This window comes from Microtus oregoni, unplaced genomic scaffold, assembly GCF_018167655.1.
Source record: "Microtus oregoni isolate MIOR12 unplaced genomic scaffold, Mior012 000000F_ref0000247, whole genome shotgun sequence".
In the NCBI taxonomy this organism is placed as follows: Eukaryota; Metazoa; Chordata; class Mammalia; order Rodentia; family Cricetidae; genus Microtus; species Microtus oregoni.
In genome coordinates this window covers 63,378,240-63,396,973 of record NW_024543059.1, presented here as the reverse complement: position 1 = coordinate 63,396,973, position 18,734 = coordinate 63,378,240, and the positions used below count along the sequence as shown (strand labels likewise).

The window sequence follows — 18,734 nt, the reverse complement described above, 5'->3', positions numbered from 1 at the left end:
GCTGTTAACTTAATGTTCTCTGGACTCAATGGCTTTAAGAACTCAACAGAAATTTTTACAGTCCAAGTAAGGTGTAAGTGATGCGATTCTACTAACAGAACAGACACTCGCAGAAAAGAAAAGGGATATTGAAAGTGAGGCACAAGTTAAGGGACTATGTGCCCTGCAAAGTTGTGGAATGTTTAAGTTCCTTGTGATCCTGTAACCCTAAACCAGAGCTAAAAGAAAAGGTTTAATCTTAGTAGTTACATAATAACATTGTGACAACTCAGCATAATGTAGAGCTGTAACTTTAAAGATGGACTTTATATTATGATGGGTAATCTGTGGATATAAAACAAACTGATGATTTATCTGTGTCCATAAAAATATTCTAAACTTTTTCTATTATTAGCAGCTGGACAAGAGATCTTGTTGATTTTCCCCAAGCAGAATAAAGATGATTTTTCCATATTTTGACTAACTCTTAGTATTGTGAAGTGCAAATTAACTATTCCACCTTCAAAAAAATATAAGATAGATGGTTACCATCTTTTAAAGGAAATAAAAACTCAGAATGGGGGTTGCCTGGTTCAGTAAGTAAAGTGCTTGCTGAACAAACAGGAAGACATAATTCAGTTCCCAGCACTCACATACAATCCAGACATGGTGGTTCACTCTCAGTGAGAGACCCTGTCTCTAAAACAAGGTGGAGAGCAATTGAGAACTGTGTTAGGTTGTTTGCTGGAAGTGAATGGGAGCAGAAAAAAAAATCATATTAAGCCAAACAAAATCAGACTCTGAAGGACAAATATATGTTTTCTTTAGTATATATCTTCAGGACTCTATATAGATACTTAAAATTATTATGTGTATATGACATGAAATTCAAAGTGAAACCTTCTAGGAAAACAAAGAGGAGTGGTGGAAGGGGAAGGCATAAAAAAGAGTAGGGGGTATGGGAGTATTCTAAACATACACGATATGCTTATATGAAAATATCCTTCTATGACACAGCACTCTATATAATGAATAAAGGCAATAGAATTATAAAAGCAATTTGTGATAAACAAAGAACATTTTTAAACTAGGCATTTGACATCTATCTCTCTGTAAATAATATTTCCATTTCGGTTAAACCAACTAGCATCACAAAGAACTCATAAAGCCCTAAAACTCACTGTATTTGTTACTTCCATCATTGCTGCAACAAATTACCCAGCCTAAGGAACAATTTATTATGATGTAATATGTATTATGATGACAGGAGTGTAAGGTAAATGGTCACTTTGCATCCGCACTAAGGAAACAGAGTGGGATGAATACTGGAAGTTCAATCAGTTTTTAATTTAGCCTGAAACTCCAGCTCATGCAATTGCTCTGTCCACAGTAAGATCTCCAAACTCCAGTAGTCCAATCCAGAAACTCCCTCATAGACATGTCTAGAGGTGTGTCTCCTGGGGGATTCCAGATCATGTCAATTCTAGAGTCAATACTATTAACTGTCACACTCTTCTAGGATAAAAAAAAAAGGTTTTGTGAATTAAAACCTCTCAAGAAATCAAATTTATAGTTTAAAAAAGCCTAAAAGATACTTCTTTTGATCCAGAAGACATTCTTACAGTGCCTGCAAATAATAAATAATATAAATTCTACAGAGTTTCTTTAACAAAATATGAAAGGAAGCATTTCCTAATTTATTCTATGAAAACAGCATTGTCTTGATAGCAAAACAAGTCAAAAAACAGTACAAATCAGAGAAACCACAGATCAAGATCCTCCATTAATTTAGATGTGGAACTCAATAAAAATATTAGAAAATAAAATCCAGGAATGTACCAAAGTAGTTTACTTGTACCAGGTGGAATTTGGCCCAAGAATAAAGGCTAGAGGAGACAGGCAAGGCATAAAACTTGGAAGAGTTCCACAACTGCCACTCAGAGAGATCATGTTAGCTACTACTAAGATGAGCAACTATGTGGGGAAATGATGTGTTGACAGAGGTTTCTGTCCTGCCTGGTCCCACAGCTATTCAGTCCCAAAGAAGCACACAGAGGCCTACATTAATTATAAACTGATTGGCCTATTAGCTCAGCCTTCGTATTAACTAGTACATCTTACATTAACCCCTAATTCTTTTCTGTGTTAGCCACATGACTTGGTACCTTTTATCAGTGAGGCATTCTCATCTTATATTCTCTGTGTCTGGGTGACAGCTGCAGACTGAGCCTTTCCTGTTCTCAAAATTCTCTGATTCTGGTCACCCAGCTTCTACTTCCTGCCTGGCTACTACCTAGTCGATGTTTTATTAAACCAACACAAGTGACAAATCTTTACAGAGTAAAAGGCCATTGTCCCACATCAGAAATGGGAGAGAAAGAGAAAACAAACTGTGCACTATGAAAAAAGTTAGAACTGAGGGTAAGGAACATCTTCATGTGAATAGGCTATGATGCCACCTGAGGCCATGGTGATGTCATGGCCTGTTCTGCCACAGAGGGCCATGCCTGGGTTTATGTCCTTGGCTCATGTTAACTCCAAAGGCCATTTAGACTTCCCTCATCTGAGTTTATACCTAGGGCCATGTTGATGTGAAGACTGTATAGAATTGGCTCTGCCTCTCTTGAAGGTCCTACCCCTTACTTCTGTTGCATGAGATATCTGGGTCTGGGCACATGAGAGTCAGAGAGTTGGCCCCACCCATTTCTGGCTGCAGCATGTGGGAAAGGTGGCCCTTGTCATACATGCAGAAGAGCAGGCAGATGGACAAACTCAGTTACCACCCAAGCTCCCTGATTTCTTGCTGTTTACATCACAGTTACGTTCTGCAGTATCTAGTATTGGCATTGGTGCTCTCACACCCTTTCTAGGTTGAGGCTCATTGGCTGTATAGCTGCATTTCAAGTCACTACTCTTGTGCAATCAAGTCCTTGGAAGAGTCATTGCAACGCATCGTCATAGATTTTGCAAGCAAAACAGAAAAATAAATAAAATAAATAGCCTTTTGTAGCTTTATGTTATTAATATAATTAATTCTGTGGATAGGGACATGTGCCCATGACATGAAAGAAGTTACTAAGATAGGTAGAATGAATATATTTCATAATCTCTAGAAATTATCGTAAAGGTATGCATCAAACAATGAAGCATTAATTTCTGGATATCTTTATTCATTACAAAAGTAAGCCAATGAATTAATGAATATTTAATTGATTATATACAACTGCAATATAAAACTATTTCTCTAAATCTGACCTGTTTTCTATTTGATGTCTATCTAGTTTTAAAACTTTAATAAGGAGAGCTTTCTATGTGAAATTTATTGATTAAAATATTTGTATTGTGAGAGTGTCTGATATTGTCATAGTTACATTTTAAAGGAAATTCTTTAACAATATTCTATAAGATGCTAAAATTACAGAGGTTCTTCTTTGTCTATGTCTTTAATGCACACAGTACTCTTGTGTTCTTTAAGGATTTCATAACTCTGCCTTGTGAGTTAAAGGTCTCATTCTAGTTAATCTAATATTTCTCCTACAATAAGCAAGAACAATGGCCTCAGAGGTCCACATTCCAAGCCCTGTGCTTTTTCTTCTAATATCTGCGAATGCAGGCATGCACGTGACACACAGAAAAAATATTCATACATGCGCATACTCATATATCTAAGATTAAAATAAATAATGCGTTACAATGACTCTCCCATAGCACCCCTGGACAACTTGGTTCCAAATTATGTGCCACCATTTATGAATGTACGCAGTGTTCTTTTGTCTCTTGGAGATCATCGATAAGTCTCTTGTGGTAGAGACTCAATGATATCCTTGATACTAAGTTATACAGGGAAATAAACACTATTTTAATGATCGCACTGCACACCATTGCAGATTTTTTTATTTTCTGATACAGGACTCAATTAATACCAAGTGGAGTGACACTATGTCCCCATTAAACACCATGTTTAGTTGTGCTCTGTAACCCAGGACAGCACTGTTTGCTAGACCTTTACATTATGGTCAGTTTCCACTTTGCCTCCCTTGTCTGGAGATTCTTTATCTCATCTTGAAGTCTTTTGCGCTCCTGCTGGAATTCCTCATTTAGTAGTCGAGCCTGTTCCTAAAAAGTGACAAGTGGAGACAACATATCCCCATGTTCTATGCAGGTTCCATATGAGTTAATTCTTATCATTTAATTTCTTAAATTTTCTCTAACCTTAATTTTTTTATTATAATTTTAACCTTTTTTTAGTCATAAATAAATTTTGATATTCAAAGGTTTTCTTTTATTTTTCCCTTTTGGACGTTTTTATCCCCATACTCCAAATTTTGCTTTTTCTTGGGCAGCTGTGGTCACTACTCCTGGGGATTTCATTAGCTAAAAAAATATAATATGAGGGTTTTTTCTCTTTGGTTGTCTATGGCCCCCATAGGTAATCTTAACCTTGTGTTTGACTTCAGATTTTAGCATTATAGACTTTAATACATCCACCTACTAATATCTTATATAAATATGCAGCACAGGAATGAATTCTTAAAATCTAACTAAGCCTCCGAATCTTACACTAAGAAATGTAGTCTAGAGGCTGGGGGATGACTGTCAGTAGCACGCCTGCTGTACAAGTGTAAGAAATAAGCTGGAATCCTGAACACCCAAGTAAAAGATGCAGCACAGTTCTGTAATACCGTGCTGGGAAGGCAGATATAGGCAGATTCCTGAAGTTCATTGGCTAGTTAGGCTAGCCACATCATTGAGTTCAAGGTTCAGTGAGAAACCTTGTCTCAAAAAATAGGTGGTGAGTAATAAAAGAAGATTGGAAGTACATCTAGCCTTCACATCCATGTGCATACATGAAGAGACACTAACATACACATTCATGTTCACACACACAAAGACAAAGAGAGAAGAGAGAGAGAGTAAGAATAAGAGAAGAGGTGAGGAAGAAGAAGGAGAAGGAGGAAGAAGAGAAAAAGAAGAAGGAGGAGGAGGAAAAGGAGAAAGGAAAAAAGGAAGAAATTTAATGTAGCCCTCCAGAACTTGAGAGCAGAGGTATCAGATGATAGTTAAGAAATTCAGAGTCCCCACCTGAAAATAATGGATTTCTACATTCTGGCTGAACACAAATTGGGAACAGAGTACAGGAAAGAGGAGGGACAGACAATCACATGACTCTTAGGGCTGAGGAGTTCCTCTCCTCATAAACACACTCTCAGGAATAAATTCATACCAGTAAGACAGAAAACTACCATTGTGGATTCCACTATGGGAAGCATAGTTTAATTTGTTGTATGTATCTTATAAATAGTGACCTTTTGTTTGTATGTTTGTTCATGTGGGGGGACAGGGGCTATTTCCCTGGTTGGCTTTAAATTATATAGCTGAGGATGATTTTGGCCTTTTGATCTTCTTGCCTCCACTTCCCAAAGTACTAAAGACTGTATATTTTTTAATCTTATATTAACTTGTGTTTCTGTCTTCTGTATAATATGGATATAGTTCTTGGTTCATGGAGTCTTAAAAAGAAATAAAGAAAAACATAAACATAGCTGCCATAAACATATATTACTTAAGGACTTAGTGTGACAACATTACACATTACTATTTTAATCAGCAGACATGGGCAACAAACTCAAGCAGGATTTAGAAATAAACAGCCCAAGAGATTAGGCTTGGTCAGGCTTTAGGCTCCATTACCGTTCATAGTGAACAGAGAGCAAGAGACTGGATAAATGGCTCAGCAGAAATGTGTGTGTTACTGGCTAGAATTCAGTTCCAATTATCCAAGTCAGGTGACTCACAAGCACCTCTAACAAGCTGCAGGGGATCTGACTTCCGCTTTGGGTCTCTACATATACTAAAATCACATTAGCAAATGTACACACACATATAAACACACATGCACACACACTTTAAATATTTTTAAATAAAGAGAATATAGATGATCATGCAATTTAAATACCTGAAGCTTGTTCTCAATGTCCTGCTGTTGCTTCTCTTTCAGTTGGGCCTGTTCATTCTCCATCTTCTCAGTCAACTCTTTCACATGCTCCTGGTAAAACTTCTCTTTCTCTTTCATCAACTGGTTCTTCTTCTGATGCATTACCTCCAATAATTTTGCTGTAGCCCGTGCAGCTTCAGCACCCACATGCTCCACTGGGGGAAAAAAAAGCAAGAAGGAAGGTGACAATGCATCATGTGTTATTCTTCTTCCTTACCTGCGTCACTGTTACTGATGACGTCATAGTACTACCTTGGCTGATACCAGTCAGTAAGACACAACTTTGATTTTAGCTATGGTTTAGGGTCCCAGGTTTACAAATAATTTAAACATTCCACAGCTTTCAAAAGAACAGAGTCTCTTAACTGGTGACTCACACTCAATCTCCTTTTCCTTTTCCGTCAGAGTCTTGTCTGTCTGCAGAATTGCATCAGTCACACTCTCCTTGGATTGCAAAAATTTCTGCAGAGCCTTTTCAGCCTTCAAGTCCAGGAAACAAGAAGTTAATATCAGAAATTACTGGATGCTTTTATGCCTGTCTTTCTACCCTCCACTCCTCCAAAGATGCCACAGAAACAGGCACATGATCTAGGATGGACCCATCCCACTAAGGAATGTCTTTATTGTAGGCCCATGTTTTGTATAAGGAGTATCATTTGGGTCTTTTGCAATACAAAGAGTCTAGCTAAAATACAGGGTACAGCCATACTGGTGTCTAATGTGATTGTTCAGTGTGAACTCAATTGTTAAGTGAGTGTATGTTTTCTGATGAGTAAGCAGAAAGCATTCCCTATGATAATCTTTTTATATATGATGTTGACCTTATACGTGGTATGCAAACAGTATGATCCTCTCCCAGACATTCTGGGTGTAACTCTGCAATCTGAAGATCAGCAGCTTCCCAGAACACATACATAACCTTGGTCACCTGAACCCCCTTTCTGGGTTCCTCATAGTACTTCTTCTTTAACTCCTTTATCTTCCCATTGAAAAGACAGTATCCCCCTGGTTTAGAGTAAACGCCCTGCTTCACTTCATCTTCTAGAGGACTGAAAATATCCTGAAGCAGAGCTGAGCAGTGATCTGAGGATGCTTGTACATTCTTCTTATATAATTCTTTCCCCTTTGTTTCCAATTTGGCCTTTAATGTAAAAATGAAAAGACAAAAAATTAAGAAGGAAAAAAAGCCTGAGTTACAAATTTCTGGGAACATTTCTCAAAACACAAACAAACACAAAACAAACAAAGGAAAACTTATGAGCATTCACTATAACGACATCGCCTCCTCTGATGCCAGCTTACTGATGTCATCCCTTGCTCCTTGGCTGTGATGGTTAGAGCAAAGTGATCTTTTTTTTCAGACTGGACTAAAGGTGGAACACAAAATGAACATGGCTCAACATTAATTGGCCTCTGATAACTAAGGCTATGATTTTTTAAGATATTGACTTGAATATTGGATCAGTCAACAGACACCGTATGTGCAGCTTGGTCAGACATGACTTACTTACTTTTCTATACTTAATTCAGTGAAGTGGCATATTGCCAGCTTATTCATGCAAGGAGAAATATTTTAAAGTTTTAAGTTTATGAAAATCTGTTATTTCTGATTATTGTGATTATTAATGGGTACTTGTTACTAATTCAAAGTCCAGTAACAGTTGATCCCCTCCAACACTCATTTCATTTCCCCATAGCACTGTGCCTTCCAAAATCTATATCCAGGTAAACATGAGGGAAATATTACCACTAATTCCATTTGGAACACTTGATCAATATCTTTGAAGGAATTATCCCTGAAGATCTTGATGGCTTCATTCTCAATGGCCCTGTGTAGATGCAAAAGCTCCTGGAGGGTTTCCGTGGGCAGCTGCAACTTCTGGCTCATCTTCTGGTCATAGTGGGCAATGGCCTTTTGCACTGCAGCTGCATTCTCTGTCTTAGACAAAGCCAGGACAGCATTCTCCATGCATGGAAGACCACCACTGCTGATGGTGTTGACATAGGTTACTACTAAACTCTCTAGTCCTGTAAACAGAAAATAGATGACAATGTTTGCTACAGGTGGATGAAGGAAACACTTATCTATGTAATTCTGGATATCTCTATCATTGATGTCTGTAAGGCACCAGTGTCCTTAGCATCATTTGGAAGAGCATCTCAGCCTCTACCTCACATTGTTGAGATAAGATCATCCTCTGTGCAAAGATCCTCTCATGAGGTATTTAAGACAACAAAGACAAAGCATGCTGGATGAAGATTACAAGGATCTGTGTCTATGGGATTTTGTGCCCATTTTAATTCACAATGGCATCTCTCATGAACATGGAGAATGTTTGCCTGTGTTGATCAGTTCTTCCCATAGTAAGCATTCCATTTAAATTTGGCATAAAGCATGCTTTCCTGGTCAGAAATTCTCCAACAAGTTGATTACAAAAAAACATGGCATTACTAAATACTATCTGTAGGTTATTAGCACATGCTCTCTGTATACACTGATGTGACAATGACTATCTCCATGCAGATTCTATTGTACTTACATATTAAGAACCACATATGTTTAGTCGATATCATATTGATGAACACAGAACCAGATTGCTGGGTAATTTAAAAAGGATTTTTTTTTTCTTTTACCCCCTTTTCTCTATTCCCAACAAGAAAATGTGGCAGACAAAATCTATTATAAATGCTGGCACCATCTGCGGCTTAGCACTACAGTGGTGATGGGTCTACATTTCTTCAGGGCTGAAGTGGGTCATTGCCATCTCATAATAGCATGGCCTAGACAGTGAGCAGGACTGGGCAGAGACTCACGTGGTCCATTGACCTTGATGCCTCCTGAGAGCATTTTAACCTTGGAAGAGCTGAACACATAGGAACAGAACTCAGTCACTTGTTCTATGAAATTGGAGTTCAGGTCTTGATCCTGCAGTGATTCCAGCTGGCCAAGTTTCTTTCCGTGTGCTGGCCGCTCAAAGACAAAGCATTTCTTCTTTGGGAAGAATTTACGGATACAGAGCCGAGGCAAATTAAACTTTTGTTCTTTATCTCTTTGGCCAGTACCTAGACGGAGCAAAAGCAAGATTTTCGGTCAGGATATTGAAGGGGAGTATATGTTTTTAAATTTAGTCATGTAAGCTTTTGAAATCCTAGCACGCTGAAAGCTGAGGCAGGAGGATCATAAATTGAGGCCAGCCTGAGTCACAGAGTGAGATCCTGCAAATACAAAACAAGAACAGAAAAGGGAAATTTTCTGCTTTAAGGATCGTCAGTCTAGGAATTTCCTGAATGCTCTTTTAGGATTTGCAGGGGAAGTGACCTCTATTCTAAGCATTCAAATCACTTAGTGTAGCTGGACCATATATATACACAATATGCAAAACCCACAAGCACAGCATCATTTCATTTCCAAAGACACCTGGCACGTGAACAGTTGTGTGTGGGCCACACTTTTCCAAACATATATACATATATAATCTGAAAATATATAATAATTGTTGTATACTGTATTTTGTGTTTTGGCATAAAAGCAAGTCCAAAGCAGGAACTCGAATTGATCATGGTACATGGAAAGGTGCATAAAATAAATTTGCTCCTAGAACAAAACAGAAATGTTTAACTCAATCTATTAACTAATACACTAATCACTAGTCTTAGGAGTAGCTAGTTAGAAGAAATAGGAACTGTAGGTTAAGAAGATTACAGATAGAAAAATATGAATTTTTATTATTGTTTCACATCCCATTTAGTAGTTGCTAAGTCTCTTACCCTGTATAAGCCTCAGGGAATTCTCTAGGTATTCATCTGGAGAAATAGTTTCTCCATTTGCTTTCAGCTCAAGAGAGAAATCCCTCAGAGCCCACACAAAGTCCGGGAAGAAGCTCACAAACTCATCTGAGTCTTCTACCTCATCCTGGTCAGATGAGGATCTTGTTCTGATTCTGTCTGACAGTTCTGTCACATAGCTGAATGGCTAATTAAAGAAAACCCATGAAACAACCATAGCACCAACCAAAGTTCTAGGGTGTCCATCAAGTATTAGTTCTACTTTTTCCCAAACCCTAGCCCAAAAGTTTCATTTACCTTGTTCTTAACATCAGTGTGAATGCTTTAGGTCATACATTGTAGAATATTCCTTTACACTCTGTGAAAATGTATCATTGTGATTGGTTTAGAAAAAACTAAACAACCAATTCCTAGGCAGGAGGTATTGCAGGGACTTCTGGACAGAGAGAGCTCTGGGAGGAAGAAAGGTGGAGTTGCCAGTCGGATGGAGACAAAGTGGGATGGGAAGTATAAAGATAACCAAGCCATGAAAAAGAATCTAAATTAAAAGAAATTGGTGTAAGAGGTCCTTCTTTCTATGTGTTGCTTGTATTGGTTAATTAATAAAGAAACTTTGCCAAGACAAGGTAGGAGAGTCCTTCAAAATTCCTGCTTCACAGAAGGTTTGTCAGATATTCTTGGCCTGTAGGCTGAGGATGAATGACACAATTATACAGAGGAAACTTGAGGTAACTGTCCAGGGAGCCAGATGTCTCTGTCATTTCTAAAGTTACTCAAGTAATAGTTTATCCTTCTTGGGTCTCTGATAGGGACTGGAGACTATATCATTATAGTTTTACTTGTTATCAAATTCAAAAACAACAAATAGAAGATGTAACATTTATATGGTTGAGAAACATAAAAGCTTAAGTTGTTTATCTAAAAAGATGTTATAAGGTCTGAAAAGATTTTTAGAATGGTAATACAATTTCTGTCAGAAACATGGTTTAGGTATAAAATTTGAACTAAGATAGGATAGATAATGGAGTGTTTTCTCTAAATTTGCCAAATATAAATGTACTGGATATTGTGAATGTAATTCTTACCTGATGACTGTTCTTATTGTATATAGTTTTTACTGTGTTTGTTGCATGGAAGTCACTTGTTCATCCCGGCTGCCCAGAACCAAAATAAGCACACAGAAATTGTATTAGTTAAATCACTGCTTGGCCCATTAGCTCTAGCTTCTTATTGACTAACTCTTATATTAATTTAACCCATTTCTATTAATCTGTATATCACCATGTGGCAGTGGCTTACCAGCAAAGATTCAGCATGTCTGACTCTGGTAGCTCCATGGCTTCTTACTTTGTCTACCCTTCTTCCTCCCAGCATTCAGTCCAGTTTTCCCCACCTACCTAAGTTCTGCCCTATTAATAGGCCAAGGCAGTTTCTTTATTCATTAATGATGATCACAACACACAGAGGGGACTCTCACATTATGTGTTAGAGTTAAAATCTTTCTTTTTTTTTATTTAGACAAAAGGGGGAAATGTTGTGAGATATTTTATTGCACTGTGTAAAGATGTGTCACTGTGATTGGTTTAATAGAAAGCTAGATAGCCAATAGCTAAGCAGGATATCTAGGAAGAATTTCTGGACAGAGAGAATTCTGGGAAGAAGAAAGGTGGAGTTGCCAGCTAGATGAAGAGGAAATAGACAGGGCAGTGCAGAGTAAAAGTTACTGAGTCATATAAAAGAACACAGATGAAAAGAAATTGGTTAATTTAAGTTATAAGAGCTAGTGGAACAATCCAAAAATATAGGCTGAGCTTCTAAACTTAATAATGTCTCCATGTCATTTTTCATGGGCTGGCAGTCCAAAGAAAAATCTGTGTGTGTGTGTGTGTGTGTGTGTGTGTGTGTGTGTGTATAATTTTTATGTTATTTGTTGCAATAACCAATACCTAGAGGTTCTTGAAGGTAGGTCACCCCATTCATACTGATGTAGCTCGAATTCTAATTGGTCTTGATAATAAAAACCCAGAGACATATATAGGGGTTAGTGCTGAATGATCAGAGAAGCAGAGCAGCCACTAGTTTTTATCTCTGCTGAATTCTTAGACCAAAGGGGAGATCCTGTTCCTACAAATCCTCAGACTGAGTGCTCTGAGCTCCTGTCTCCTCCTAATATTCCTCTTTCCACTCAGCCTTATCACTCCTGTCTACACCTCCCTAGTGCAGGGATTAAAGGCATGTGATAGATACCAAGGGCTGGGATTAAAGGTATGAACTATCACCATCTGACTCTGTTTATTTTTGAGACTAAATTAATCTCATGTAGACCATGGTGGCCTTGAAATCACAGAGATCTGTCTGCCTCTGTCTCCCGAGTCTTGGGATTAAAGGCCACTGCCTGGCCTCTGTAGCTAACTAGTGACTTAGTTTTATACCCTGATCTTCAGGCAAACTTTATTTGTTAGATCACAAACAAAACATCACCACACTGGTGCTCTTTGGAGTCACAGAAAGGATACTGCAGCTGGTCCATGGCCTGCTGGTTAATGGTTCCCATACTGTTGTACACAAAGATGCTGCTTAGAAGTATAGCCAAAGCAAAGATCCAGCAGTCATTCTGGTTGTCACCCTGGAAGTCAGAATACACGTGGGTCAGGGGTATGTTTTGTTCTCATGTCACTTTTCAGATCAGTAGTGGTAAAATATATTCACTGCATTAAAAGGGATTTTAGAGTTCTACTGAGGTTAAAAAAAAATGAAACCTTTGTGGCCAATGCATGGTACAAAACAAAAGAAAAGAAACAACAGGAAACCTACAAATGCCGTCCAAAGTACTTGCAGGGTGAATATTCTTTTGATTTGTGATTTTATTTGTGATGCTTCTCACTAGTGCTGCTTAGTCTGTTGTTAGTGTTTCAATACTGAAGACTAGCACCCTGCTGTTCTATGATCAGGTATTATGACTAGTTCCCTCCTCTTTGTTAACTACACATGACGGCATGTCACATAAGTAAAAATGAAAACGATGCTATAATGAAGTTTAAACTCTGCGTGAAAAACTACAAGGCTTACAGTCCTACTTATGTCCTTAGAACCCACATGGTGGAAAAAGTAACTGCACCCAAATGTACTCTAACCTCTGTATGTGCAATGTAGTACATGTACCATGCACAAATATTGCACTCACACATATACTTAAAATGCATACACGCACGCACACACACACACGGGAACACAATACACATACAAATGAACACACTAGAATTTAAAGCACCCTAGATAACAGTATATAATATTCAGAGATGAAGGGATGAATTGCACACTGAGCCCTCAATCCTTACTTTCTCCACATCTCCCAGGCCCTCAGTATCAAGCAGAACTAGAGTGTGGTCTGCCTTCTGGGGATGAGGCACACACCACATCCAGATCCCATTGGTGTGAGACTGTACTGTGGAGCCCAGAGAGAAGCCTGAAAAGCAGAGAGGAAAGAGGGATCAGACATGTGGAAACAAGTGCTTTAAGAAAATGATGATAAAATTGGCATAATTGATCAGGAAAGATGCCGCAGTGGTTAAGTGTGCCTGCTGCTCTTGCAGAAGACGAAAGTGTGGTTCTCAGCATCTATGCAACAACGCACAACTGCCTATAACTATAGTTTCAAGGAAACCTATGCCCCTTCTAACATCTATGAATGCCAGGCATGCACATGGTACACAGGCTGTGGACAGACAGCAGGACACTTTTTCCTAGACAACGTAAGGTCAATGTTTTCCATGCGCCTCTTCCACGAGAACCTTTCACTTTCCCCTGGCGAAGCCTGCTGTTCTGATACTTCTGCCTCCTATGCTATGGAGACCTGGGTATGACTGTATATGGACTGGTTCTTGTCATTTTTAATAGATTTGGAAGGTGTTTGGTCTGTCCTTAAGTATAATTTATTTATCCTTCTGAGATCTATAATAGTATTGATGGCTAGGCTAGCTACAGCTTTGTTAGGTTGGCAATCAGAAAAATGTTCTAAGATATATAGAAGTCTGGGGATATAAAAGGTCATAAGCTTTAAGGGTCTCAGAAAATAATTTAAGATATAAATACAGGTTATAAAAGTATAAATAAATATTAAGTATAAAAATCTTTTAAATTTTTCACCTTCTATGTTAGAATTCTGATCAATCTGATAGAGCAATGACTGCTTACTGTTTGGGCCACAAGCTCAATTTTTTAAATTTCTTTTGGTTGTCTTCTGAATGTAGACTTACATGCTTTTAACCCAAATTTACAGTGTTTGCTAGGACTCAAAGGTATAAGTCTATTTTAAAGATATCTGTTTTACAGATATCTGTTACGTGCTTTTTCTATGAAATGGATTTTGATATGGGCCTAAAAATTTCAAATGCATTATTTTCCTTTAACTACATATATTTTAACTTCTGTTCTCAGTTTGAGCTAGTCTCAACAGGTTTTCACCAAGCTAGCAGACATATCAGTTGCTGACTAAAATCTGTTTCAAATGACTGCAAACCCTGAACTTGCTGAAAGCTGATATGGACCAGGTGAGCGATGTGACTACTCCCTGACTCTTCAACTGAGTCTGCGAACCAGACTCTCCTGATAAATACCCCATTGCCTGAATTCCCTATATGCTTTTGACTAGAATTTCAGCCATGTTAGCCCCTGACAACAATGCCCCAAAGTCAGCCCAGTTACAGAAAGGAATATATCATCCTGTGATCCCTGGTTGAAATGGTAAGTCAAAAGAAAACTCCCTTACCTAGGGGGACTATATGCAACACTGGATAGAAAAATTTTGTTTCTATGTTGACCATTCAGGATAATAAATATCCATGGCCAAAATTCAAAAAGGACTGGCCAAATACAAAAAAGAATGAGAGGCAAATCCTCTCTTCATATTAATCTTTCTCCTTACTTTTGAGAAATCTTAATTTAAATCTTTATTTAAATTGCATCTTAAATAGGCTAGTACAATTTATAAAAGAAAGACTTGGGACAATTCAGCTAATGGCAGCCATATATTAATGAGTGGCTTCAAATACAAGGAGATAAACTTATTACCAGCCCTTGTCCAAGGAAACCCAGAGGGATTTAATAAAATTTGGTAAATTAAAGCAATATTGAGATCCATGATTGGGCTCTTATAGTCACAAAAAAAGAGGAAGGAATGGGAATGTGAGGACCTAACTTTGCAAACTCCATTTTCAAGAAGGGGCTTCATCTTAAACCATATAATGAGTGGTGGGGCAATCTCAGCTCCATAAATGTGCTGTGATAACTGAATTTGAATGGATACCCTGAAAATAGTCAATTATGGAGCTAGGGAGCAGGGCCGTAAAATATAATGAGGTCCAGATATTCCAAGGAGACATGCTGTCCTTGAAGATACCTTGTCAGTTATTAATGACCCTTTGTTAAAATTTTCACGCCCCATAACTGACCAATAGCTTTAGAAACTACCTTTCCCTATGTCCTCCTTACTTAGTTCCAAGGCAAAAAGACATGAACTCCCCTGATTATGGCATTTCCCCTTCAAAAGTTCTCCCCTTTCCCAGGCTCACCACTGAACTTCCCTTACCCACTGTATGTGTGTGCTGGAACTGTGATCCAAGCTAGAGTTTGTACATTAAAGACCTCATGCAATTTTCATCAGAATCCAGGCTCTGTGAATTCATTTGGGCATGAGTAACAAGTCCATAACAAGTTCAATTTCATTTTGAGGCCAGGGCAGAATGCTCTTGTTTTGAATGTAAAATTTCAATCGCAGGCTCATGTATTTGAACACTTGGTACACACTTAGTGGTATTATGTTCGGACCTATGGAAGCATTAGGAGGTAGGACCTGACTGGCAGAGGGCAGGCCTTTGAAGGTTCTTACTGGCCTTGCTTAAGGCCCTATGCTTTCTGCTTTCTGGTCAATCACGATATGAACAAGCCACAAGCTCCTACCAACACACATATAGCCACAAAGTTCTGTCCCCCCAGACATAGTGGACTGATATCCCCAGAACTGTGAAGCAAAACAAATCCTTCTTCCTTACATTGCTGCTGTCAGGCATTTTATCCATGATAAGACTAAAACAACCTGGCCTCAGACAGGTGTCTTTATGGGCATCTTCATGCTACGATCGTTCAGAGTACTCAACTGTCCTGACTACAGGTGAATGGATAAGGTAATTATGACATACTTTACCAATGAAGCTCAAAAAGAAAGAATTTTTATACACTTTTCTCAAAGTGAGAAAACTTAAAGGTATCATGCTAAGTGAAAGAACCAATCACAAAACCCCCATATTTTGTAGAATCCATCTTAAGTGACATTCCTAGGACATTTGTACTGACAGACAGAGCGTGTGGAAGAATGGGATAAGGATGGACAATGAGCTAGTTCTAGAGAAGGAGGGGAGATACACAGATGCATACATTTAGCACAGAAAAGTATACTTAAAAAAATCACAAAGATAAATCTTATATAATTTACAATAATAAAAAGCCAACATATATAATCCAGATACAGGCAAACTTTTTAAGCATTAAAGACCCACTGATGCTACTTGAACGTTTTATCAATGCGTTAATGCTAATTAACAAGTAATTAATTCATCTTTATTACCTCCTTTCTGCTTCTGGGGAAGGAACCAGCTGTGGTTTAAGATGGGAAACCAGGAGTTAGATGTGGTGGTGCATCTAGCTGTCATCAGCACTCAGGAGACCAAGGTTAGATTATAAGTTCAAGGTCAACAAAACTATGTACTGAACGAAAGGCCTGCTTGTGCCCTAAAGCATGACCTTGTCTCAAAAACAAAGCAAACAGATAAAGCAACAATAACAATGACAAAAGGGATGCCAACATCCAACTATGACCAAAAGAATAAATTCTTCACACTCTCATGCAAGAAGCAGACAATGTGAGTGGACACAAGGGTACCAGCATAGCATAGTGGAGGCACTCACCTGCATTCTTCCCAGCCAGCCTGTTCATCAAGTAGGATTTGCCTGTGCAGTAGAAACCCACGATGGCCACCACCACCACTGGCTGCTTGAAGGCAGATAGGATCCGCAGAGCCTCCTGGTTGGCTACCAGTTGGCCTTTCACATTCTCAATGAGGCACACAGGGCCTGGCATGTGGTCCTCTGAGGCCATTGTTCAGGCCCGTCCCCTGTCTAGAAAGGGAGAGATGAGATTACCTAGAATCTATTCTTTTTACTCACAAGGTAGAGTGATGAAATTCTCAACAAAAATAACAGTGTTAGGTACATCAGAGACAAGGCTGAGGGAGAAGCCATATAATTTTAGAGTCTTCTAAACTATTATTTAAGAATTTCCTTTAGAATTACTATATATTACTTACAAGAATTTCCTTTAGAGCCGGGCGGTGGTGACGCACGCCTTTAATCCCAGCACTCAGGAGGCAGAGGCAGGCGGATCTCTGTGAGTTCGAGACCAGCCTGGTCTACAAGAGCTAGTTCCAGGACAGGCTCCAAAACCACAGAGAAACCCTGTCTCAAAAAACCAAAAAAAAAAAAAAGAATTTCCTTTATAATAAGATAACATTCTACTGGGCTTACATCAGAAATATCCCATTTTATTTAGCACTGAAAATTTTTCTTATTCAAGATTTTACACTACATATCAAATAAAAAACAGAATCAGATTTAGAGAAATTATTTTACATTGTTGCTATACACTCAGTTAAATATTCATTTATTCATTGCCATTATAAGGAATAAATACCCCAACAGGAATAACACTTCTTTTTGATGCATGTTTTTTCAATAATTACTAGAGATTATAAAATACATTCATTTTACCTATATCATGGGTATGAGTCATCCGCAGAATTAATTACATTGCCATTTCAGAAAAAGCATAAACATAGAAAAAACATTACATGTTTCTGTTTTGCAAAATTTATGAAATTATGTGACAGTGACACTTACAAGGACGTGGTTACACATGAGCAGTGTTCTGAAACTTAAGCAGCTATGCCTCAAATGCGCCTAAACCCAGAGAGGGTGTGTGAGCACCAATGCAAATGCTGGATATTGCAGAAAGCAGAGAGGGTGTGTGAGCACCAATGCAAATGCTGGATATTGCAGAAAGCAGCTGTGCCGTAAAATAGCAAGAAATCAGGGAGCTGCTCAATACCACAAGAGAGGAAATGTTTCAAAGAATTATTTCCTGCCATTCTCCTTTAGGTTTTCAGTTTCGTTTTCACTTGGTAGAGAAAGTGGGGACATAAAGAGGAGGCAGAGAAGCACTGGGAATAAGAGACCAGGAGCTGACCAGTCATCAAGCAAGAACGTGGTGACTGAGAATGGTGCCCTTCTGGGGATCTGGATGCCAAAAGGCAGGAACGACAGCCTGAGGACCTGAAGTTGGGGACAAGATAAGTAGACTTGTCCTCAGTCTTTTGTTCCCCACCTTTAAGAGAACGCCCTTCACTACAGTATAAGAGCTTGTTTTGCATGAGAGGGTTAAAAACTACATATGAGGAATAAACCAGTCTTCCTACTGAAGGAAGAAATTCTCTTGGTAGCCAAGATCAGATGTGTGATGGTCAACGGCCCTGACCTTCATCTTTCACTCTGAGTTTCGTCTGTGACCCAAGGTTCCCAAAAAACAGACTCAACAATGTCAATGAACCAACAAGGCTGACTGACTGACTAGATTTTGGATGAACGTAGAGAGCTGATTGTTGTAAAGTACGAAGCCAGATTTTCCTGGGCTATCTTTAGCTGCCTTCATGGTGATTTCTTGCATCAGAATACCTGTAGCAAACTGCCCCATTTTCCCCTAATCTGCCTGCCTCACACTGCCACCACTTTTTTAAAAATACCTAAATCTATGACTTTCTTTATTCTGTTCCCACAGAAACTTGCCAAGTTGGAGCATGCTGTGTGTAAGCTGATCATTCATTTTCGTCACTAGAACAGATCATATCTCTTCTTCCTTTTGTGTTCT

At 38.5% G+C, this 18,734-nt stretch overlaps 2 protein-coding genes across 2 annotated transcripts in view; both read right to left on the bottom strand.

Annotated features, from left to right (window-relative positions):
- The window catches only part of LOC121465645 (guanylate-binding protein 2-like), a 146,245-nt gene extending 143,313 nt beyond the window's left edge, over positions 1 to 2,932 (bottom strand). The window contains 1 exon segment of the mRNA XM_041678979.1: positions 2,892 to 2,932. Coding sequence (XP_041534913.1) covers positions 2,892 to 2,932 — 41 coding nt within the window.
- Positions 2,933 to 3,975: 1,043 nt separating this feature from the next.
- On the bottom strand, positions 3,976 to 16,913 carry LOC121439015 (guanylate-binding protein 1-like). Its single transcript, XM_041639541.1, has 10 exons — positions 16,724 to 16,913; positions 13,099 to 13,226; positions 12,277 to 12,386; positions 9,743 to 9,939; positions 8,789 to 9,037; positions 7,722 to 8,002; positions 6,903 to 7,115; positions 6,352 to 6,454; positions 5,936 to 6,129; positions 3,976 to 4,095 (listed from the first exon to the last, which is right to left on the bottom strand). The coding sequence occupies exons 1-10, from the start codon at positions 16,911 to 16,913 to the stop codon at positions 3,985 to 3,987; spliced, it is 1,776 nt and encodes a 591-aa protein (XP_041495475.1). The 3' UTR covers positions 3,976 to 3,984.
- Positions 16,914 to 18,734: the final 1,821 nt, after the last annotated feature.

Excerpts from the sequence above, each read along its gene's own strand:
- LOC121439015 (XM_041639541.1), bottom strand. The coding sequence starts at position 16,913 with ATGGCCTCAGAGGACCACATGCCAGGCCCTGTGTGCCTCATTGAGAAT. Across the intron at positions 9,940-12,276 it reads CAGGCCATGGACCAGCTGCA|CTATGTGACAGAACTGTCAG; the intron begins GTATCCTTTCTG and ends TTAGCCATTCAG. Across the intron at positions 9,038-9,742 it reads TTCCCTGAGGCTTATACAGG|GTACTGGCCAAAGAGATAAA; the intron begins GTAAGAGACTTA and ends TGCTCCGTCTAG.